The 23,865-nt window shown below is 44.5% G+C and overlaps 3 protein-coding genes, 1 non-coding gene and 1 pseudogene across 5 annotated transcripts; 1 reads left to right on the top strand and 4 right to left on the bottom strand.

Annotated features, from left to right (window-relative positions):
- Positions 1-1,021: 1,021 nt before the first annotated feature.
- Positions 1,022-11,630, bottom strand: LOC136466353 (uncharacterized). The gene is made up of 13 exons (XM_066464718.1): positions 11,609-11,630; positions 11,119-11,283; positions 7,602-7,645; positions 6,631-6,711; positions 6,361-6,468; positions 6,169-6,184; positions 2,951-3,026; positions 2,674-2,748; positions 2,512-2,581; positions 1,890-1,989; positions 1,646-1,762; positions 1,467-1,529; positions 1,022-1,300 (listed from the first exon to the last, which is right to left on the bottom strand). The coding sequence occupies exons 1-13, from the start codon at positions 11,628-11,630 to the stop codon at positions 1,218-1,220; spliced, it is 1,020 nt and encodes a 339-aa protein (XP_066320815.1). The 3' UTR covers positions 1,022-1,217.
- Positions 11,548-15,948, bottom strand: LOC136464912 (uncharacterized). Its single transcript, XM_066463861.1, has 12 exons — positions 15,493-15,948; positions 14,728-14,844; positions 14,435-14,624; positions 14,051-14,196; positions 13,801-13,972; positions 13,505-13,566; positions 13,145-13,226; positions 12,684-12,741; positions 12,462-12,592; positions 12,282-12,374; positions 12,111-12,181; positions 11,548-12,012 (listed from the first exon to the last, which is right to left on the bottom strand). The coding sequence occupies exons 1-12, from the start codon at positions 15,753-15,755 to the stop codon at positions 11,904-11,906; spliced, it is 1,494 nt and encodes a 497-aa protein (XP_066319958.1). The 5' UTR covers positions 15,756-15,948; the 3' UTR covers positions 11,548-11,903.
- A 2,202-nt stretch (positions 15,949-18,150) lies between these two features.
- LOC136468106 (small ribosomal subunit protein mS86 (rPPR1)-like) lies at positions 18,151-20,153 on the bottom strand (annotated as a pseudogene).
- A 111-nt stretch (positions 20,154-20,264) lies between these two features.
- On the bottom strand, positions 20,265-22,138 carry LOC136468107 (uncharacterized). Of its 2 annotated transcripts, none has more exons than XM_066466975.1 (4): positions 21,931-22,138; positions 21,010-21,561; positions 20,855-20,911; positions 20,265-20,689 (listed from the first exon to the last, which is right to left on the bottom strand). In XM_066466975.1, exons 2-4 carry the CDS (start codon positions 21,475-21,477, stop codon positions 20,489-20,491), a joined length of 726 nt encoding a protein of 241 aa, XP_066323072.1. In that variant the 5' UTR covers positions 21,478-21,561; positions 21,931-22,138; the 3' UTR covers positions 20,265-20,488. The 2 variants fall into 2 exon arrangements, with proteins under 2 accessions (XP_066323072.1, XP_066323071.1); XM_066466974.1 differs by having other exon boundaries at positions 21,010-21,543; positions 21,931-22,137.
- On the top strand, positions 21,656-21,727 carry TRNAP-AGG (transfer RNA proline (anticodon AGG)). The gene has a single exon. It is a non-coding gene; the product is annotated as a tRNA-Pro (tRNA).
- Positions 22,139-23,865: the final 1,727 nt, after the last annotated feature.

Raw genomic sequence — 23,865 nt, 5'->3', positions numbered from 1 at the left:
TAAGTATATTCATACAGGACGTCAGCTCTGCTCCCCTCGGAGCAAGAAAATCCAACAGGACCTACAATTGAGGGAATTGGCTATACACAAGAAAAGCTATCGTGTGATGGATTCTAAAAGGCATTGCAAATTCTCATAAGGTACTTGGCGTGCATTCCAGACTACCTACACTCATCTGGTCGGGCATTTTTAGATTTGACTCAGAGCCATTTAACGATGCGTGGGGGTTAGTTACATTTGCCAGTTTCAGGTTCTGATAGGGATGATGAATTGCTTGCCCTTTACGCAGTGACAATTACATTTTCATCAAGTGCAACTGTTTGGGAAAATTCCATCATGCCAGGGGAACCTCCAGGTTTTGGTATGACATCGTCCCCATAGATAGATAATGAGAACAGGGAAGAATCCAGTTACTGTGCTTCAGTGATGATAGAACTGGAACCTCAAGAGCCTTCACCTGGCCCTATTGATGATTCAGTTGCAGCAAACACAGAGAACTACCAAGTCTTATCAGGGTCCCACAAACCCACCACAGTTGACATTGAGGACATGTTTCTGAAGGCCAGCGTACCACCACCTGATACTCCAAGAGAGGATTTCTGTGGCCAATGGTGTCCAGTTTTGTACCTTAACTGAGAGTTTTGGGGATTATGTTGTTTGAGGACTTTTGTTTCTCATTACTATTGAGGTTGGATTCTGTGTTGAGAGCCATAAGCCTGTAACTTGACGGAGAGAGTAGTTTTCTTCACTGGTATCATCAAGAATACACAATTATACGCAGAAATTAAGTCCCCATTGCAGGTTTTGTCTGCAATTTGTTCTCTTTTTTTTTTCTAGCTCTACTGATGAGGTGATGTGAAGTAGGGGCGTTCGTTTTTGTTGTATTTGTAAAACACATCATCTTGGTAAACACACATCAACTTATAACATATGCTTGGTGTGCAAAATTTCTTATAACAAATCCTAGGATCTTGCAAATTTTCTGGAATAAGCTGAGAAACATTCAGTGGGCCAAGTTACATATGCTTGGTGTGCAGCACTAGGTACAATCTGCATCTGTATTATAAACATACGAAAGCATTGCGTTCTCTGCTAACAAATGCTCATTCAAGACCTGAGCATCATGAACACTATTCTCTGGAAATAGTAGCATCAACATTCAGCCTCCTGGAATCCTTATTTGTCAGCACTGACTGAAGTAAGATGCTCCTAGGCTCCTAGCTTGTGTAGTTAGCTATGAGGGTCTCCATTGCTGCATTCTTGGCCTGTACATCTTTGTACTTGATTCGGTAGCCATGTCCTGTGAACAACTCAATTCCAGCACACAAGTTAATATAAAAAAACAAATGGATAAACGGCATAACATGGATAAAACTAATACGTATGAAGTAGAAATGGGTTAGAAATCAAATTGATTTTTTTCTACTTATATTCCATCTCAGGGATATATTTGAAGGAGTCTGTACCAGGTAAAAGCCACTCGAATTCTACCTCCAATAGTTTCCTGATGCTTTCCAGATGAAGGCTCACTGCAAGTTTGTTGTACAACAGACAGGCATGATAATCAGATTTCCAAGCGAATTGTATAATTCATCAGTATCATTGGTTAGATATGAAGACTAGCACGAGGGATCAACGCTTCTACCTGGTTGTCTGTTGTACATCAGAAAGAGAACCAGATCATCTGATTCTTCTGACTTTGCAACATGGTCTCCAGTGAACAGCACCTTTAGCGATTTGTAATACAAGCAGACCGAGCCCTAGAAAAATGTTTGACTTGATTATCAAACTAGACACATTGAAGATAATGTGCAAGGTGCTAAATCCGTGTTGCTAAAAATTGATTGTTACTGTGTGTCTGGATTAGTCTATTAAGCTGAATTTCTTACTGGGGTGGCCTGGCGTATGGATAAGTTCAAAATCTGTTCCGATGTTCCATGACCCATTTCCATCAAGTTTCCACTCAACATCTGCAGCAGCCTCCGCCACCTGCATCAGAATGCTTATGGCGCAAAGACTATCAGGACATGTCCGAAAGAGCAGAGTTCACTGGGTGGCAGGAATAAATGGAACCTACAATATCAATGAGATGAATGCTTGCTAACTATTCCAATGTTGTAAGTTTATTTCTTTTGGAAATTTCCTCCATTTGAAGCATTATGGATAATCTACATCACTAATCAGTTCTTCAATAAGATATATCAAATGCTTTAGTAGTACCCAAACTGCAATGTTAAGATATATGAATATGAATACCAAATGCTTTAGTAGTGCCAAAACAGCAAGCTTATCATGTAGTACCCAAACTGCAATGTTAAGGTAGAAGCATATTATGTAGGCAGCGTGTGCTTTTGTAACTCTTCAGGATGAGGCCTTGTTAACCAATATCTGATTGTAGTGTTTCAAAAAGGATATAAATAATGTTCATGGGGTTTGCAATTAAGATTTATCAGGAATTTGCCATTCTATCATGTCAAATAGAAGGATATAAGCGAGAGATGCAATTCTTACATCTTCTGAATGAATTATTCTTTCACATTTTAGCCGCTCAGCCCACTTCCTGTGATCCGCCACATCATCACTGTATGGTGGTCATTAGTGAGATCTCTTTAATTTCTAACAGAAGGTGACAAGTACATGAAGAAGTAACACAATCGTGAAGTCCAAACATACATCTGGGTCAAAAACATGTAGCGCGCTCCACCAAGCTTTTCAATATTGTTCGCCAGTTTTTGAGTATACCTTGGGCTAAAAGAAAATAAAAGATATATATTAAAGCATCTGAATCACATAATTCTGTTTCCGAATTGCATAATCACCAATCGCAAATTGAAAGGGCTATACATTATGGAATTACTTTCACTGATGGATATAGTAGCATCAGTCTTACGATTGAAAATCTAGTATATAATTTGGATTCCTAGCTATTGGCTGGAGACCCATGTAGTACCGGTCAATCAGTATGTTTCCTTGTGGGTGAATTACCAGGTACGATGTTGCCCCAAATGAGTCTTGAGAATTGTATCGTCCATCCCAAAGCACTTCAGGCGCAACTTCGACTTGTTGGTGCTGCTTGTTTCCTGGATCTGGATGGTCTGGAAGGAGCGGAATCGACGTACTTTTGAGAGTATCACGAACACGCCGTCTCAGCTGGTCGCGTTCATTCTGGAGGAAGCTGACGCCTCGAGATTTTTTTTTTTTAATTTTAACCTTTTTTTTAATATAATTTTAAATCTGACGATTTTTTTTTAAAACTAACACTTTTGGCCGCGCCTATTGCCCTGGCGCGGCTAAATGTCTGTGCCGCGCCATGCATGCTGGCGCGGCAGAGGGCTGACGTGACGGCGACCAGGAGCGCTGACCGCTGACGGTGCAGGGCTCTGCCGCGCCACCGTTCTTGGCGCGGCACTGCCGCGCCCTTATCCATGGCGCGGCAGAGCCGAATATAGCTCCCGCCACGGCCTTCCTCCTCCCGTGCCCGAGCAGCCGCAGCAGCGCAGCGCAGCGCCTGGCCACCGCCACGCCCGCCTCCGCCCGCGCCAGGCCGCCGCGCCACGAACGCCAGCAGCCCGTCCTCCGCCCGGCCCTCCATTGCCGCCTCCCTCCCCTCCCTTCCATTCCCCGGTCGCCTCCGTCCCTCCTCGTCCTCGTTTAAGGTAATGATGCAGATTTTATTTTCGTTTGTGGCACCGTGGTGGATAGGATATTATGAATGGGAGTTAAAGTTATGAGAAAGATTATGTATAAAGGAAAATATTAGTTTGATTTTATCAATGTTAAGGTTAATTATTTAGTTAGAAGTTTATTTATCATGTATTTTTTTGTTGCTATAATTGTCAGAGCTATTTGCTTAGCACGCCAAGCCTTTCCGTACGTCACATCGTACTAAACAAATTCGGATATGGACTGTTGTAAAGAAGACACCGAGATGTCGTTATTGTCATCAACGAGCCCCAATATACGACGGGCAAGGTAACGTGCAGTGAGTTGATGATGATTTTCCTTCCCCCTATTGTCTAGGCAAGTATGGGGTTCAACAACTTTAGTTATCCTCCACTTGCCATCACTCTGTCTCCTTCGTGCATTTAACCTCCACAGACAACCGTTTTTGCATATCACGTGGTACCTCAACTCCTGGTCCGAATGAGTCACGATGTACGGCCTATGGTGGTATACAGCATAGTCCTGAAGGAAGAGTTTTATCTCTGACATTGTGTTGAATATCATCCCCTTCCTAAGGATTTTTTTCTCATGGTTGTACAATGAATTCCTACACATCTGGAGACCGGTGTCACAAACTGCCATGTCCGTCATGTTGACATCCCTATAGTTCGGAATGCCCCTGAAAAGTACGTTCTTCGACCTTAGTTGCTCAAGCTCAATCGCTGTGTAAGGTGGTGGTGGAACATACTGCTGCGCTTCGCTAATTCTGGCCCATGAATCATATGGGGTATCATCTGCAGCCAAATCTGTGACTAGTCTACCCTGAGCCTGGGCACCATGCAAAACCTCAGTTGGTACTGGTAATGGCATAGTATGAACAAATACTGCCATGGCATCAGGCGATGTTGGCATAGCATCTGTACCTCCTTGGTCCTCATCATAATCGTTTGAATCACTGCTGACTACATCACCGATCTTGTCCTCCTCCTCCTGCTCCTCCTCTTCCCGTTCAAACTCATTCACATCGAAGTCATTATTTATACAACCAACTGCAGTTGAATGAAACTGCTCCTGCGTCAACTGACCGTTCAAATCCATGTTATCCTGAGTTGCTTCCCCTTCGACCCCTAATTCTTGATCATTGCCTCCAAAACCAACAATGGACGGGCCATCATGAACACTCTGCATCCTGTACCCATTGTCCACCACCACCTCAGCCATAGGCACATTGAAACCTTGGAGAACCCTATTGTAGCGGGATTAGTGAGCAGGGTCGCGCAAGGGCATAAGGACATAGTGTACTCTAGTCTTCCCAGTATCAAACCTCCCCTTTAGTGTGAAATCACCGCCAAACTTTTTATTCAAACGGACATAAAGGCCGTTGAAGCTAGGAGGTTCATCAAACCATTCCAATTCTTCTTCTATATCCTCAAACATACTATCTTCTCTCCTAACACTTCCTCCATACAAAACTCTAACACAACAATCCATCTGCAAGACCATTTCCAGAAACTTCATCAAGTCGTCGAAATCGTCGTACGTAATATCCATAGTTTAATAACTATACTCGCTATACTAACTATACTTCAATAATTTAACTAACTTTATTAACTATAATAACTATATTAGGGGAGTACCTCGCTGCAGCGACCGTGCCGTGCTGTGGCCCGAGGGGGTGGTGCATCGACGTGCGGGCGCGGCGTCCGCGCCGTGCTCGGCGATAGGCTGCCTAGAGAGGGCGAACGCGGCTGGCTCGCTGGCTGGCATGGGAGCACGCAGGCGCGGCTGCCGGCCTGGCGCGGGCAGAGGCGGGCGCGGCTACCGGCCTGGCGCGGGCAGAGGCGGGCGCGGTGGCCGGCGTGGTCGGCGGCGGCCCGGCGCGGGCGGAGGCGGGCGTGGCCTGCTTCGCGGCGGCTAGGCGCTGCGCTGCTGCGGCTGCTCGGGCACGGGAGGAGGAAGGCCGCGGCGGGAGCTATATTCGGCTCTGCCGCGCCATGGATCAGGGCGCGGCAGTGCCGCGCCAAGATCGGTGGCGCGGCATAGCCCTGCCCCGTCAGCGGTCAGCGCTCCTGGTCGCCGCCACGTCAGCCCTCTACCGCGCCAGCATGCATGGCGCGGCACAGACATTTGGCCGCACCAGGGCAATAGGCGCAGCCAAAAGTGTTAGTTTATAAAAAATTCGTCAGTGTTAGATTTAAAATTATATTAAAAAAAAGGTTAAAATTAAAAAAAAATCACGCCCGGATCGCTGCGGGCTTCCGCTGCCTTGCGTCGCTGATTGCTCTTGCTACTTAGTGGTCGCGGCTTCCCCTTCTCTTGTGCAATTAGTTTCCTCAGTTAGTACACCTCTTAGCACCACCGTTGAAGCCGGTGATTTGTGTAAGTGTTCCTTCGGTCCGCTAACTATAGCACATCGCCGTGGGTAGCACTGGCTGTACTTTGTTCCCACTCCTCTTAATGAAGCGCGTTCCATTGCACGCTTTCGAAAAAAAAAAGAATTGTATCCGCAGAGATAAACGCCCTGAACATTACATGTTGGTGACGTGATTGCATAGTATACCAGACTGAAGATTTCATAAACATTGGCAAATAGCTGTACTCTAACTACATCTTATATTCTTAATACTTGTATTAGACAAAAAGATGAGGATTTGCACCATGCAATAAGAAAAAGGAAACTGCGAAAAACATGCATACTGGGAGTAGTTTGTCGTCGATTGGTAGAGGAAACATGTTTTGCACTTGGAGGATGTCTTTTGGAGGTTTCTCTGTGTGAATTGAGGATGTTGGACAGGAGAGTAGTGCCTGGACATCACCCAAATTTTTTTTTTGAAAAATAGTGGTGTTGCAGCTGCAATCCATATATATAACATATAAGTGTGTGTTATAACCAACACCAAGCCTTGAGAGTTGGATGGGAAGAGCAGAGAGAGAGAGAGAGAGAGAGAGAGAGACACACACACACACCTGCAGGGTCTTGGTCCTCTCCTCCTCGGTACTGGGCTGTGTAGCTACGGCGGCCTTGCCATCCACCCTCTTGAACACCTCCTGCCAGGGCCGTCCCTTGGCACGTGCAACGTGTGCGACGGTACAGGGCCTCCACTTTTCAGGGGCCTCCAAATATATATAGAGTATATATACGTAATTACGTATATATGTATTGCTTGGTAAATAAGAACGTACAGCAGTAGCTTTGGCCTTTGGCCCATTAGCAAAGCGACGTGTACAACAATTGACCAAAGCCCAATAAACAATGGCTTGTTGCCCGGCCGCTGTTCAGTTGGCAATGTTGCCGATCCCAATTCCCCAACTGAATCAGATCGCAAATCTTAGGTCTCACGTACTACCTCTCGACGTCTCGTCTCGTGTCGCCGCCATCGCCTGACGCCGTACCGGCCGCCGGCAGCGTTTCGCGAGTGACAGGGCGTGAGCCGTGACGATCTAGCTGCAACCGCAACAGCGAGAGCGAGGCGCTAAGGCCCTGAAGGTAATATAAATCATTCATATTTATTTTTCAATTCATTCACTGGTAGCCGCGAACAATAATAAGTAGTTGATCGATCTCTAAATTTTGTTTTTTTTTATCTTTTGATCTAGACACCTACTGGAATAGCATTCAAAGATTGAAGCCATGTCTTCTACAAATCGTTCAAAGAACACTAAAAGAATGATGTTATTCAAGTAAAGATTATGTAATATAGGTATCATTCTTGAATCTTGATATATATTTTATTGCAACATACTGCATGCTTTATAATATCGTATATTTAGTTTTTTTTTCTAGGCTAATAGGCCTCATTTCTTAGTATCGTACAGGGCCTCTAATTTTCCCGGGACGGCCCTGCTCCTGCATACGTGCCGGCACGCCTCACACCATGAATGATGGTTAGCCAAGCGAGCGATTGAAGGTGAAGGATGGGAGAAAGCTGCCTGCGTACCGGCGCCATCCATCGGCAGGTCTGGCAGTCGATGCAGCGCTGGTCTGCGAAAACGCAAGGCAAAGAGCGCGAGTCGGTCAGGCAAAGGCAAAGCTCTTGTGTTGTTGTTGGAGGGGACAGGGCCGTCCCTTGGCACGTGCAACGTGTGCGACGGTACAGGGCCTCCACTTTTCAGGGGCCTCCAAATATATATAGAGTATATATACGTAATTACGTATATATGTATTGCTTGGTAAATAAGAACGTACAGCAGTAGCTTTGGCCTTTGGCCCATTAGCAAAGCGACGTGTACAACAATTGACCAAAGCCCAATAAACAATGGCTTGTTGCCCGGCCGCTGTTCAGTTGGCAATGTTGCCGATCCCAATTCCCCAACTGAATCAGATCGCAAATCTTAGGTCTCACGTACTACCTCTCGACGTCTCGTCTCGTGTCGCCGCCATCGCCTGACGCCGTACCGGCCGCCGACAGCGTTTCGTGAGTGACAGGGCGTGAGCCGTGACGATCTAGCTGCAACCGCAACAGCGAGAGCGAGGCGCTAAGGCCCTGAAGGTAATATAAATCATTCATATTTATTTTTCAATTCATTCACTGGTAGCCGCGAACAATAATAAGTAGTTGATCGATCTCTAAATTTTGTTTTTTTTTATCTTTTGATCTAGACACCTACTGGAATAGCATTCAAAGATTGAAGCCATGTCTTCTACAAATCGTTCTAGAAAATTTGAATCAGGTTTTCAAAAGCGTAAGAAGAAACAAAGAATAGAGGAATTAGTCCAATCTCAGCAAGGAGCTATGGATAGATTTGTTACAAAACAGTCACAAGTGTCGTCTGATAATCCAACACTTGAGGCAGGGGCCCTGCTTGAGGAGGGGCAGGCGATTGACAATAATATTGATAATGATCCTATAGATCCTCCAGAAAATAATGTTGAAGTTGAGGAAGCTGACAACACAAATACTCAGATAGACAGTGAAGACTTGAATCCTTCTTCAAATGCTAGTGATTCTTTTCAGCCTGATATATTTGATCCAAGATACTGGGATTCACTTGATAATAGACAAGTTGACATTTTAGCACAAAAGGGCCCTAAAAGAGACCTATCAATTCAGAAGGGTCCTAAGGACATGTTATCTAGAAGATTTTCTTCACTATTCTATGATAGAATTCTGTCAAATGGAGAAAGCTGTGACAGGGATTGGCTTGTTTATTCTAAGGAACTTGATAGAGTTTTTTGCTTCAGCTGTAAATTATTTACAAAAGGTCATCGAAAAGGTCAGTTGGCAAATGAGGGTTATAATGACTGGATACATCTTGGGCAGAGACTCAAAGAGCACGAGACAAGTGCAGATCATGTTTTGAGCATGACAGCTTGGTATGAGTTGCGTAACAGATTGCAAACTGATCAAACTATTGACAAAGCTGCTCAACGACAACTTGAGAAAGAAAAGGACCATTGGAGGAAGGTTTTATTTAGAATTGTTGGCATAGTAAAATTTCTTGCCAAGCATAATCTTGCATTTCGTGGAAGTAACAGCAAACTATATGATGATAGCAATGGGAATTTTTTGGGCTTAGTAGAGATGTTGGCTGAATTTGATCCAGTTATTCAAGAGCATGTCCGCCGGATTACAAATGATGAAACTCACGTTCATTATCTTGGTCCTAGGATTCAGAATGAGTTGATACACTTACTTGCTTCTGCTATTAAGTCTGAAATTATTAAGAAGATAAAGAGTGCAAAGTATTTCTCTGTCATACTTGATTGTACCCCTGATGTAAGTCACCAAGAACAAATGTCTTTAATTATAAGATATGTGGACTCAACATCAGGTCATGTTGAAGAATCCTTTCTAGGATTCTTAGATGTAAATGACACGACTGGACAAGCACTTTTTGATGTGCTAGAGAATGAGCTAAAGATTCTTGATCTTGACATAGATAATGTGAGAGGACAAGGCTATGATAATGGTTCAAATATGAAAGGAAAACATCAAGGTGTACAAAGGAAGCTTTTGGATGTAAATCCTAGAGCTTTTTATTCAGCTTGTGGTTGTCATAGCCTTAATTTAACACTTTGTGATATGGCTACTAAGACTTGTGGCAGAGCTAAAGATTTTTTTGGAATCATCCAACGTATCTACACAGCATTTGCTAACTCTACAAAAAAATGGCAGATACTAAAAGAAAACATAACTGGACTGACTCTCAAGTCAGTTTCAGCTACACGATGGGAGAGTCGCATTGATAGTGTTAAAGCTATCAGGTTTCAGTGTGCAGACATTCGGGAGGCTCTACTTCAGGTATCCAACATTTTCATATTGGTACTGATTTAATAATGTACTTTTGTTGGTTATCTCATATATTAAAAATGTTTTCCTTCTTTTAATTTAGGTATCTGATATTGATAACGATCCAGCAAAGAGTAGTGAGGCTAAAGGTTTGGCAAATAATGAACTTGGACAATATGACTTTATAGTGGCAGTTGCTATTTGGTATGAGGTACTGTATGCTGCTAATTTGGTAAGCAAACAAATGCAAGAAAAGGATATGCTTATTGATGTTGCTATCAAGAAAGTGAAAGGGCTTATTTCTTTCTTCGAGGGCTATAGGGAAACTGGTTTCTTACAAGCTTTGGAGTCGGCCAAAGAAATTGCACTTGAGATGGATATTGGTACTACATTCACTAAAAAAAGAAAAATTACAAGAAAGAGGCATCACGATGAGAACCCAGAAGACACAAATATTGCCACAATGTCTCCAGAGGAGTTATTTAGAATAGAGTATTTTAACACTCTTATTGATCAAGCTATTGTCTCTCTGGAAACAAGATTTGAGCAGTACAAAGAATACCAAAAAAATTTTGGTTTCTTATTTACTTCGGAAACATTGCGGTCGTTGGATAACCAAAGCTTGAAGTCTTCTTGTGATAATCTTGAGGCTGTCCTTAAAAAGGATGAAAAATCTGATATTGATGCCAAAGAACTATATATGGAGCTGAAGTTTCTACAAGACTTCATTCCAGAAGAAAGAATGGGGCCTGTTGAAATTTTGCGGTTTTTAAAGGAGCATGGTTGTTTTCCTAATGCAACTATTGCATATAGAGTTTTGTTGACTATTCCTGTGACTGTTGCATCAGCAGAGCGAAGCTTTTCTAAGTTAAAGCTATTGAAGACTTATTTGCATTCTACAATGACACAAGAAAGACTTAATGATTTGGCTATAATAGCACTTGAAGGTGAACTGTTGGAGAAGATTGATTATGAGCATATTATTGAAGACTTCATTTCAAAGAACACTAAAAGAATGATGTTATTCAAGTAAAGATTATGTAATATAGGTATCATTCTTGAATCTTGATATATATTTTATTGCAACATACTGCATGCTTTATAATATCGTATATTTAGTTTTTTTTTCTAGGCTAATAAGCCTCATTTCTTAGTATCGTACAGGGCCTCTAATTTTCCCGGGACGGCCCTGGAGGGGAGCAGCTACATAGAGAGCTCTGCTCACCGACGACGAAGTCGCCGGCCACGTTCTGCGGCCGGCGCCGGCGGTCAAGCACTGCACCTGCACCAGAGGACGCGGTGGCGCGAAACGTTAGGACACGTCTTCCTCTTCGGGGGCGCGGCAGCACGGTTGGCGTGGCCAAGGAGTACGCGGCGGCACCAAGGAAGGCTCATCAGTGGTGCCATGTGTGTGTGTGTGTGAAGTGTGAAGAAACTCGGACTTCTCTTGCTGTGCTTAAAACTGCACGGGAGAGGGAGACGAGGCCGCCAGTGGCTCTCTTATAATTCGTCTTTTTTAAAGTCAGAATAATATTTTTCTCTCATAACAAATCAGCCAAAATAGTGTTTCGGATTGTGTTTTCAGCGAAGCATATGGGGCCACTGTGTATTATTATTTACTAATCAGGGTAGTCGATTTATAAGCAGCTTCAACCAAGACTTGGGGAACAGGCACAAAGACACGGTCATAAAACACGACACCATCAGCTTCCTACAGCCACAATCGTGGATGGCCATGGTCAGACTTGGTTGCAAATTTGAATGGAAATTTGTACAAGATCACTCTGCATCGTTTTCCTTTCCAACGCACAGCAGGACACAAGAGAATAGTACTCCCCTAATGGGCATCCTTTTCCTTTCCATCGCACAGCAGGACACAAGAGAATAGTACTCCGTCCCCTAATGTGCTAGACAAGACAATAAGAGAGAAGGGGGGCAAACGCCACGAAAATCCCATGTATGCACAAGCAACGCTGCTGCAAAATCATCGGCCGCGCCGGGCCGGCTCCTTCATTGTCTACTCTGCAGGAGTGCTTGCACCTTTAGCTCCCCCGCTTTCCTCAGCGACCTGTACTGCAGCCGTATGCTTTCTCCGCTATCAACTGCCTTCACAAGGTACCTGCAGTCCCCGGACGGCTTCTGCCACTAAGCAAAACTTCTAACCCAAGCCAAACAAACAAACAATGTTGAACGAGTGAACCAGCAGCGAACACTTACCAGCCATTCAGGCACTGTGATGTCACCACCGCCTCCTTCCCAACGAATTTATCAGGCGTCCTTTTATTTCCCTGCACGCACAGTAAAAGAGAGTCCACCTCTCAGAAAATTGTTCTCCATTACCCCCATTTCTTGATAGTAACTGTCGCCAAAGAATGCATTTCCACGTACCATGATCACAACTCTCTCACCCACCACAAACGGGTACTGCACCCCCTTGAACGCTCTAGGGCTTTCAGCATCTAACCCCAGCTCAATACTGTCCTGTTAGATGCTCAAAGACAAAAATTATCTCAAAACCATACAACAATATTACTTATACAACGGAGGCATGCTCCAAGAATTATGCACCTTGCTACTTCCATTTCGCCTTTGGGCGTCCATATGCTCAGTCACTTCTTTCCGGCGCTTTCGAAGAGCAGCGTTATGAAAGAGCCTCCTATCGTCTTCCATCTTCACCACTGTAGCTACCGCTCTTAGAGCTGTACAACATTCAATACTGACAACTGTAAGTGAGCAAACGGAATGATACTGATACCACATTCATGTTACAAAATAAGCATGGAGACATACCAAGGTTAGGAAATAAGGAGGCCTCATCAACTTCTCCGTTGCAAATGCTGCACCTTGCCTGATTTGATAAAAAGTTAAAAAATGGTATGCAGTCTCAGTTGCATGTTAGCTCCTACCAAAAATACTTCCTGGATTACTAACTCATTATCAATTTCTTATGAAAAATGTGGCTTCTGAATTCTGATCGTAATGACTCAGTTGTACTGTATTCCAGAACATTTTTTTGGTGCTTATAAGGGATTGACCTACTAACTACTAAGTTGCAGATACAGCAGACTGGGCTATATAAAACCATAATCAGACAAATCAAAGATTTGGGGTAACGGTTAATTTCAATGGTACCTAAAAGAACAACACCTAAAGTAAAGCATAGAACTTTATTCTTGATGTCACACACAGATTTACAAACAAACCGAATTTTGAGAAATGATAAAAATGGAATACAAAGTCTCAGAATATACCATTTCAAGAACTTTCTTCAGCATGAGGCCACCAAACGAGTGCCCACATGAGAGAACCATAGCATCTTCAAGAAAAGCCCCACTGAAAATAAAAATATTATTCCATCACTAGATGGCTATATTCATCATTTGTAAGCTAAGTGATTAAATGATGTGTCACAATCTGGATTTTGCAGCTGTATGCTTTCAGCAAGTTTCTTTTGATCCAGCATGTCTAAAGGTGTCTCTCTTCTTTACTTGTTATGTTAAGATAAGAAACATATAACAGCAGACATAAAAGGATCCATGCAGAAAAGCAGAAACTATATGCATGGCATTGATCTTGGGATGAAGTGTTACATTCAACAAGGAAGAGCTTACGACAAAGGGTCTGATAGTACACTTCTGAGCGATGGTTCATTAACAAAGTTTCCCTGTGATTCCTGCATCCCAAGTTAGCAAAGTATAAGCAACTTCAGAGTTTCAAGGCTTCTGATGAAATAAGCTCTGAAATACACACAACACCCATCTAGTTTTCAATAAAGCACTTTACTACTCTTATTAAAGAGAGTCAAGAGGTGTACTGGCTCTCATCATCTCATGCATTACTGTAACTGAATGTACAATACGATCACATGCATGTGATGAAATTTATGCAACTTTAGATGTATACTCACAGGTGGTGCTTCCAAGTGATGGTAAACATTCTCTTCAGCACGCAAATCATCCATAAACTGGTTTGCAGATATGGGCCGGTGGATCTGCGGTATGCAATGCCCAGCAGCTGAAATTGGAGAGCAGTCCAATATAGCATTGGCACGAGGCATCAGCCTAAACATGAGTGATGCCCTGGAAGATAACAGAGAAAGAAAATAAATGATATGCCAGCGGAAAACTTTAATCCTTCTAGCAGCCCACAACTCTCACCTGTTTCCATTATTAGTGATCCTGTACTGAGAATTTAGCTGTAGACCAGCAGTAACATGACTCAAGGCTCTTCCAGTCAAAAGCAATAGGACATCAGGGCTTGAGCCTGCATCTACTGGGTACCAATGACCATTTGGGTTGCAAACCTGCAAAACAAGATAAACGGTAGGAATTAAAAGATGAAAACGCACTAGTGACAAGGCATAGTGACGAAGTCAGTCAAATACGAACCAGGGAAGAAAACACTAACTGACTAAACAGGAGGAGGATACAGAACAGTTGTGCATTTCACCAAAAGTACTACTAGAACCAGGCACAAAATTTGTTATTTGCGCCATTCGGGATAAAGATTACAAAAGAGTTACATGATGAGCAACTTCACACCTCAATTCCTGGATGGTCAGAAGCAACCAGTGTAACAAAACCTCTATCAACTTCAGCCATTGATGACCTGAGGCCCACCATAGGTGCTTGGCTGCTTTGGGGGTGTCCATGAGAAAATGACACCATCAATTCTGAAGCTGAAACCTCATCAAGAGGCAATGGGTTGTCATCAAGCAAATGGCTGAAAGCACTGGAAATCAAAGAAGAACGATTAGCTGGTAGAAAAAAAGAAATGTGAACAAGAAGGCGTTACAGAAACAAAATAAACTAAAAAGAAAGGGCAAGTGCATTACTCTGAACGTAAACGAAGGTTCCGTGCTATTGCACAGAGAGCAGCACGGGCAGCCTTACCCAAACATCTGAAAGCATCAGCCATGCAAGCAGGTGACAACTCTCCATCATCCAGAGCCCTGTTATAGAGTAGATTAAAGCAAAGGTATTGCAGACAGGATAAATGCAAACCAAAAAATGATGAAGATGGCATTGATAAGGGCATATGGTGAATCAATAAGTGAACATATTTTGTTTGGAAAACAAAAAACTATGTTACACATAAAACTGAGATTTTGTTGAGAGATATAGATATCCCATAACAAGTGCACAGAAGGTACTATGCAGTAAGCAATAGTTGGGTACAACTGGGATGCCTTGTGTAATTATATACAGGAAGCTGGTTGGATATGAAGCACACACAACAACATGTGAACACATTTCAGATAGTGACATTGCTGAAATTCTTTACGGAGGATTCACAAGCATGATGCTTCTAGCAGTAATATATAGGGTACAGCACACAGTTCCAACAGACATCTCACATCTCAGTGTGCTATCAGCATACTAACTCCATTCAAGTTAAAGGCACCGGAGCATTCCCACAATGCGCAGTGTGATACTACTTATTACAGCATCTAGAAGTCCTGCTGCTACTACTACTACTAGAATTTTATAGTAAAATCGAAAAAGTAATAGGTGCAACGGGAAAGCAGCCGCTCTCCATCCAGTGAAGTGAGGTGACAGAACAGAATGAGCAGAATCGTATTGAGATTGGCTGCGCGTACCTCCCGGCGCGGTAGACATAGAGGCCGGGGCGGACGCGGAAGAAGCCACGGGCGGACTCGAGGGCGCAGCGGACGACAGCGGCGTCCGCTGCAGGGAGCTCGACGGCGGCGGCGCCGTGGCGCGTGAGGGAAGCGGCGACGGCGTGGACTGCGCGCGCGTAGGCCGGAGTGGAGGCGCCGTCGAACGGGGCCAGGTCGTCGAGGCGCACCCTGGTGAGGGGGCTCCTAGCGGCGGTGGGGGGTGGGGGAGGGAAGGTCGACATGGGTCATGGTGAGGCGCCAGTGAGGGTGGGAGGGAGTGAGGAAGGCAGGGCAGACAGCGCTAGCTAGGAGGAGGAGGAGTAGGATTCGGAGGGGAGGGCGCTCGCCGGAACGGCGCCACCGCCGCCGACGCCGACGCCCTGGGGGACAGCACAAACTGACATCACTGTCGCTGGACTGGGCTGGGGCTGCGGTGCTGATAGTGCTGATAATGCCCAACCACGGAGGGTATGGGCCGTGCTATGAATGTAGGCTATCTTTCCATGCCCAATTTTCCACGGAGGTCTATGACTCTTGTTTCTAAAAAAATAAAATAAAAATGCATTGTAACTCTTTTCTTCTAAAAAAAGTATTCTAACTCTTTGAGTTAACACGGGTGTTTATTTATAATTATTATGCACACATAAGGTCGGTTCATTTCGTGTGCTGCTCCTACGACATGTGCGGCTCAATTACTGTCCCATGGCCAACTCATGAGGATGATTTCTCAACAAAGTCTACAAGTATTCTAACTCTTTGACTTAACACGAGTGTTTATTTATAATTATATTTTTGGTGGATTATTTTCAAGTGGTAGAGGATACGTTAGTCAATGACAAGGCGGCATGTGGTGATTTCTCCAAGATCTGCTGGCCTAATCTCTTAGAAATAGTGTTATGCACGTTTCAAAGAAAATCGCTAAAGTGTATACGTCGCGCATCAAATGTTCTGATCGTGATGAAAGAAGCCAGTCCTCTGCGCACCTTTTTTTCTTTCTTTCTGCAACGTAGGAATCTGTTATATATATATTTTTTTCTGTCAAAATGAATTGATTTCCATGAAATTCTTGTACAATTCCTGCATTTCGAAGTGGTCCTATAGCATGGAACCAGATCAAATACAAATTAGATAGCCTATTTCACATCAACATTCATATTTTACGGTGAATAATAAAATATGGATTGAACATTCTCAAATACAAATATGAACATGAATAGGCAGTGATCAAAATCAATACATATAGATTATGCCCACTCGTGTAACATAAATATACTTCGCTAGTTGTATTATAATAAATTAATAAAGATAATACTATCTGGCAAGATTCCAATACAATCAGGTCGCCAAACGTCAATCACCACTAGATAATCACCACTAGATAATCGTCCTGTTCATTTGGCTTATAAGCCAAACTTTTTCAACCAACGAACAATATTTTTCTTTCACAACAAATCATCCGACAATACTTTCAGCCATGGCTTATCAGCCAAGCGAACATGACAAATAACAACCAACTTAGTAGCTTTAAATGTACTCCAGAAGTTTTTTTTTTTTTGAGTAATAATGTACTCCAGAAGTTGTTCAGCATCATGCATGCTAGTTGAACTAGCTACAATGACGGGCAAATGCTAGCAAAGGCTCTGACACCTCCGAGTTCCCAAAGGCAAAGCTCTAATCCTCTAGGCTCTAGCTCAGCTTCATCAACAACAAAAGGCTGAAAACATTAAAAAAATACTCCATCCATACTAAAAAAATAAAGTCATTTTGGACAAGACTTGGGTCAAACATTGGAAATATAAATTATGAATAACTTTTAAGTTGTTGAGTTTGAAAATGTGAAAACCATATGTATAGATTTGTCTTGAAAAATACTTTCAAAAAAAATTACATATATCACTTTTTGATAAATATCTTTATAAAAATAAGTAGTCAAAGTTATGCTTTGGAGTCCATGTCGCTGTCCAAAACGACTTCATTTTTGAGTATGAAGGGAGTATATAGCACAGCTTCAAGAAGCAAAGTTAAAAACATCAAAATAAACAGAATGAATATCCAGCACAAGGGGAACGAGCGAATCAGGCACCCAGAGTAGCATATTTAGAGTACTGTAGAATCGAAATAAGCTCATCCTTCATGTAACTGCGTATTATGAATTGTCAATGCTACTTATTTCAGGATCCTGGCATGATGATTGATTCAACAAAAGATGAAAAGATTCTACTGAATATATTATCCACAAAGGCTATCCTGAGCAACAGTTATAAGTTTCGCTTGGTATTCACCCAGAAAACATGGCAATGCATGGCTAGCCTGACGCTATAGGGAAAGTAAACAAACTCACAAAACAGTCCTCGAAAGTAATACGGAGTATTTTGCAGCACAAATGTTTGACAATTCACACAGCTAACACAAACACTAACCGAATAGGCTGCAGCCAGTTCATTCAGCTCATCAAGGTAACATAATACAACATCACAGCCAAGTGATGTGAAACAGGTTACATCAAATTACATAATATATTTCGCAAAAAAAATTACATAGTATATAGCATTTCAAAACTGGCAGAAAAAACTACACATCACATCGGAAACAAGGGAAACCAACTGCAACAGTGACATGGCACAAACCTAACATAGCATCGCTAAACATGAATATACACCAAAAACGCACCCAGGGGAGTTCATCCTGAAATGAGTGTTTTCTTTCAGAGCGACATCTTAAAATGATGAAAATTGATATACCTACAATTTGGAATAACATTTCACAAAACAAAATGCCAGCAGATCTATGTTGCGAAATGTAACCACACAACAACATCTGGTCAGGCATACAACAGGAAGGATTAACCATAAGAATTAGCTTATTTTCTCTTTGCAAAATGTCAAGGAAATAGTTGCTCCTTGCCCTCATCTTGATAACATGTGACTACCAAAGATAGACGACATGCATTCTGAGTTCATGGAACTTAGAATATAAAATGAATTGGAAAAAAAAAACACGAATCTGCATGCCTGGATGAGAAGCATTTTGTGTCATAACTAAGCATACATGACTGGATGGTAAACCAACGGCCATAAACAGTCACCCATCCCATTAATTTATAATGCAAGTCTCATCTAAAACAAACCATTTTGAGCAATAACAGATGCCAGCTGTAAAATGGTGATCTGTCGGGCCAGGTCCAGCTATTGCATACATGGTTCCTGGTGGTTAGACTTTCTTGTCAACGAGCAACATCGGGAACTGAGCCTCAACCTTGATCCACTCCTGTTTGGCGTCACCCTTGACAGCCTTTCTCATGGCCATGAGAACCTCCCTTGCGTGCTTGGCCTTCCTGCTCTTGAGCAAACCCTGAACCAAACCTTTGACAGCTTGGAACGGCGGCGCCCACTTGTTGCGCAGGCACTCCTTGCAGACCTCCAGGGCAGGATCAAACAAACTCTTGTTGACAAGGGCCTCGAGCAGCATGATGTAGGTCTCAAAGTTGGGGGAGACCCCTTTGCTGTTCTGCCTGGGCACCTCCGGCATCCTCTTGAAGAGAGCCATGGCAGCACCCACCTCCCCCTCGTTGCAGAGCCCCTTGATGACAGTGTTGAAGCTCGAGCGGTTGGGCGGGACGCCGTTTGCCCCCATGGCATCCAGCAGCTCTTCAGCTTCAAAGCTCCTGCCTTTGGAGCACAGCAGGGCCATCCGAAGGTTGTAGGTCCCGACATTGGGCTTGAGCCGCCTCTTGGGACCAGTGATCTCCTTAACTAGCTGATCGAAGGCGGCATCGTCGCCGGCGTTGAGGTAGCCCTTGAGGATCTCGTTGCAGGAGATGATGTCCGGCTGGACGCCAGCCGTGTCAGGCATTTCGTGGAACGCGGTGCGGGCGGCTGCGACGTCCCCGCTGGCGACGAGGGCCTTGAGGAGGACGTTGTGGGAGACGAGTCCCGGCTTGATGCCGAGGTCGGCGGGGAGGGTGTTGAAGGCCCGGACGGCGCGGTCGTAGAGGCGGTTGTCGTGGTAGGCGGAGAGGAGCGCGGAGAGGGCGCGGGTCGGAGGGCGGGTTGACGAGGCGGAAGACGGTGAGGGAGTGGTCGGGCATGCCGGCGGCGGAGTAGAGGGAGATGAGGCGGAGGAGGAAACCCTCGGACGGGTGCGGGCTGGGGAGGGCGGTGAGGGAGGAGGAGAGGACGGAGGCGACGAGGTCGCGGCGGCCCGCGGAGGCGAGGCGGTGCACGGAGAGCGCGAAGAGCGGGCGGTCGGCGAGGAAGGCCGGGTGCGGGAGGCCCGAGAGGAAGAGGGTGGCGAGCGCGTCCGGGCTGGTGGCGGCGTCGCGGATGGAGGACTTGAGGCGGGAGAGGTCCGCCGGGGTGGTGGGCATCGGTGGGGTAACGAGCTGGGTCTGCGTGGAGAGGAGGCGGACGAGGAGGTGGCGGCGGCTCAGCAGGGAGGGGCTCCGGCAGAGGGCGGCGGAGGCCATGGTGGCGAGCTGAGGCGAGTTCCGGGAGGGTTTAACTCGCGAGCCCACTGGACTGGACTGACCTCTCCTCACGGACGGGCGGACGGCCCACAAGCTCCGAAGTCCAAAAGAAAGCAACGAAATGCAAAATGCCCCTTTCCGAAGCTCAAATGTTGTCACCCCTGACCCTGATGAAACGGAACCTTTGCCCTTCTTTCAGGCGACTGATGAGGGAATTAATGAATTGTCATCAATCTGCTTATACATGCATGTATGACTGACTTGTTGGAGATCAATTTGGATTGGATTGGATTGGTATGGTACCAACATTATATCCATTCTACACTTGATGGATTGCTCTGTTCATCTCCGATGGATCGATCCATCTGTCCCTCAGCTTGCATGCATGCTTATGCTTATGCTTATACATGATCGATGGAGTGGAATTAATCTCCAAAAATGGCTGATGCTGATGCTGAAACGGTACGGCTGCGAACGGGACCTATATAATCTCTTTGGCTACTAATTAAGCTACTTGTAGATCCACTCGTTGGAGCGTCCTCCGGTCTGGTCCATGTCGATGAAGATGCTGACGGCCTTGCCGATGCGCGGCCTCTCCTTGAGCTTCTCCAGCGTGTTGCGCACGTGCGCCACGGCTCCCCAGCACTTGAGCGTGTTGGCCACGTCGTCCAGTCGCAGCAGGTACTCCTCCTCGCTCAGCGGGAACGATCTCTGATAGATCATAATATATGTATATTAGTATATATTATTTTTTAACGCATAATATATGTATATCGGCTACCTATTGCTAATAATATTAGCAGATATATACAATTATACATATATAATACATGACTGGATTGCATATCATGCATGCATGTCCAAGCGGCTACTCACTTGCTCCCTGTACTTCCACATCACATTCATGGCCAGCAGATTCCTTCCCATGAACTCCTGCAGGCAGGCGTATAATCATCGTGCATGTGAATAATGCTAGCTAGCTGATGAAGCACAGAAGAGAAATTGAGTCATATGTGTATATATGTATGTACCTTCTTTATCAATGTTACATCGTACGACCTGCCGTACTTCTTTCTGATGAGGTTTGCAAGATCCAACCCATTGAACTTGGCATCGTCGTCAGTTCCGACCAGGCGCTCCAGATCGTCCCGGGACAAGCCGCCGCCGCCCGACGACGACCTACCGCCGCTGCCCTCCTTGTCGCTGCTGTAGTTTTGCTTCTCGTCATCGTCCTCTTCTTCCCCGCCACTACTTGACGACGACTCACCGTCACTACTGCCGGTCGCTCTGACGACCGCAACGAGGGCACGAGGACGCGTCCTGCTGGGATGGGGAACCTGAAGGCCTCTAGCAGCTGGTGAAGACGACGAAGCTGCAGCTGCAGGGCACTGGTGGTGCATCACCATCACCTTGTTGGTGGGCTTGCTGATGAATGATCTCCCTCTCAGGCTCAGATCCTGAACGGGCAGCTGCAGCTGAAGGTTCTGGGAGTTCATCATCGATCACAAGCAAGAAATATATGGTGGCTTCGCCTCTGATCCTTTCTTCACCTCCTCTCTCGTGCTCTGCAAATCGAATAGGAGCTGAGGAATGCAGTGAGCAGCAGCAGCAACCTTTGTTTTTAAGATCGTTTTATTCCTAGATGAATAAAATCTATGTTTCGATGAATACAGCACAGGGCATTTGGTCTAGTGGTATGATTCTCGCTTAGGGTGCGAGAGGTCCCGAGTTCAATTCTCGGAATGCCCCGAATTTTTCTCTTTTTAAATTCTTCCTTGTTGTCATCCTTCCCCCAAATTCAAAGAACGTTTTCTTTTTCCCACTCCTTCCGATTAGCATATTATTATGCCATACATCAGTACTGTAGAATCCAGTGAATGAAGCATACAAGGGAAGGGTATTATTATGTATATATAAACTAGCTAGTAGAGGGGATGGAGATGGCAACTTACGAAACGACGAAGAGAAGGACGAATCGAATCAAAGCAGCAAGCTATGCTTTGCTAGATCATCCCTCTCCCATGGACAATTGGACATGGAGGACCGCGTCCGGCTGTGTGGCCACGGGGAGAAGAAGAGAAGAGAAGAGAAGAGAAGAGAGGAGGCAGCAACAGCAGAGCAGGCACAAGTCACCAGTTGTGTGGTGGCAAGGGGACACAACACCAGGGCCACATCTCCCGTGCTTTTCTTCCCTACCCGAACTCCATTTTATCTTTTCGATTCTGCACTCACTACTTGACAAGTATGTTTGCTTTACACCTCACACATATATCACAATAATAAACCGCTGAAAATATGTTTCATTCAAGGACTATAATTAACCTAAATCACACACGCATTTGCTAAGCAATCCAAGAAACTAATTGATATCACCACCCCATTCCTCATCATAAGAAGTCCTCATAAGCGCACATACGAGAAATCAAACCAAGCCAGTCCGCTGAAATTCATTTGATGATCCCATACGATAGCACAGACAGGAATTCGTTGCCTACCGGGTACAAGGAGCCAGCAAGCGTCACAAAGTTGGCTCTAAAAGCGCGGGCACAAACACATGACAACATGTCCAGCAAACACTCTTATCAATTACCTCCACGGAAACTCAAACGTGCAACTTGCCGTCTACTTGTGCAACATTCCAATTGTACAAACAATGATACTAGCGGTAGTGGTGCTTTACGTGCCACTCCAACATCTGGAAAGATGATACACAGCCGCGCACGTTCACGCAACATTCATACCTACATACATACATACATACACACACCACGATGCAGGCTATGCACGCCGGTCCTTGGACTTTTCTAGTTGAAGACAGAAGGGTTGGTCGTCGCGCTGCTCACTTGAACTTCAAGCACCTCCAGCTTCCGCTCTAGGATGTCAAGCTTCTCGTTCAAAGTTGCCAGCTTGCTCTTTGTCGTAGCTTCTGCATGCACACAGACTTTGGAAATATTAGTAACTGGTTCATGATCATTTTTCTTTTCTCCTACACCTCATCTCATCCAAGTAGATGGTGAGTTAAACAGCAAACAAACATGCACCGCAGTGAGCAGTCAAAGAAAAATACCCAGACAAACCAGTCTATACACCCTAGTCCATACAACCTCGAAAGTCATACTTAACATGTGGAATTTTGGACCGCCAACTCGATGTGATATAGATTCAATTGTGTTACCATAAATGACTTGGCTCAAGTAAGACAAACTTGGCTGCCTATCTTGCTGGAGCCTGGGTGTCTAGGAGAGATGGCTTTAGTGTTGTTTTTGTGCTGTTTGTCTTGCGTATCACAAAAACCATGTAATTTCATTGCTTTCAGTAATGAAATTCGGTTTCGACCATGGTGGAAAAAAAGTAAGAGAAACTTCAAACATGAAGCCATCTTGGGCTACTTTCTAGTTGAAACCACAAATCGAGCCTTAACCACACTGCTGAATATTACAACACTGAAGCTCCATGAAACCTCGAATCAAGACTATATCGATCTGACCTCAAGTAGCTCGTGAGCTTTGCGGTGTGTTTTTTTTTTTGACAGCCCTAACCATCAGGTAGTTAATAAGTTTATCCTTGAAACGTTAACATTCCAACTTAAACACTCATGGTATAATTAAGTGCGGCGTTGTAAAGCCTTGTCTCAACAAGTGGTTTTGAGATCTGAATCCCATGTTGGTGATGCCTGTGGCAGCTGTCAGGTTGTGTTAGATTCGACTAATTCCTGATTGCAGATGGAAAAGAAATGAAGTCTGCCGGAAAATTCTGTAACAGGCAAACTGACCCCGGCAGTACTTAGTTACCGCAAGTTACAGCTACTTTATGCAAAAACCTGAACCTAATTGACAACGAGCATGAGGCTGGTAAGTAGCGATGGGCTTGTGAAAGGTCTGAAGATA

This window comes from Miscanthus floridulus, chromosome 7 (assembly GCF_019320115.1).
Source record: "Miscanthus floridulus cultivar M001 chromosome 7, ASM1932011v1, whole genome shotgun sequence".
In the NCBI taxonomy this organism is placed as follows: domain Eukaryota; kingdom Viridiplantae; phylum Streptophyta; class Magnoliopsida; order Poales; family Poaceae; genus Miscanthus; species Miscanthus floridulus.
This window is presented reverse-complemented; position numbering and strand designations above follow the sequence as displayed.

Bases quoted from the DNA above. Each gene is read 5' to 3' on its own strand.
- LOC136466353 (XM_066464718.1), bottom strand. From the start codon at position 11,630: ATGGCCATCCACGATTGTGGCT. The intron at 2,582-2,673 runs GTATGTTTGGAC...ACCACCATACAG, and splicing joins TACATGTTTTTGACCCAGAT to TGATGATGTGGCGGATCACA. The intron at 1,301-1,466 runs GTACAGACTCCT...AGTTGTTCACAG, and splicing joins ATTCGAGTGGCTTTTACCTG to GACATGGCTACCGAATCAAG.
- LOC136468107 (XM_066466975.1), bottom strand. From the start codon at position 21,477: ATGATGAACTCCCAGAACCTTCAGCTGCAGCTGCCCGTTCAGGATCTG. The intron at 20,912-21,009 runs GTACATACATAT...GCCTGCCTGCAG, and splicing joins ATGTAACATTGATAAAGAAG to GAGTTCATGGGAAGGAATCT. The intron at 20,690-20,854 runs GTGAGTAGCCGC...ATGATCTATCAG, and splicing joins TGTGGAAGTACAGGGAGCAA to AGATCGTTCCCGCTGAGCGA.
- LOC136464912 (XM_066463861.1), bottom strand. From the start codon at position 15,755: ATGTCGACCTTCCCTCCCCCACCCCCCACCGCCGCTAGGAGCCCCCTC. The intron at 14,197-14,434 runs GTGTGAAGTTGC...CTTGTTTTGCAG, and splicing joins CTGACCATCCAGGAATTGAG to GTTTGCAACCCAAATGGTCA. The intron at 12,182-12,281 runs GTACGTGGAAAT...CTGTGCGTGCAG, and splicing joins GTGAGAGAGTTGTGATCATG to GGAAATAAAAGGACGCCTGA.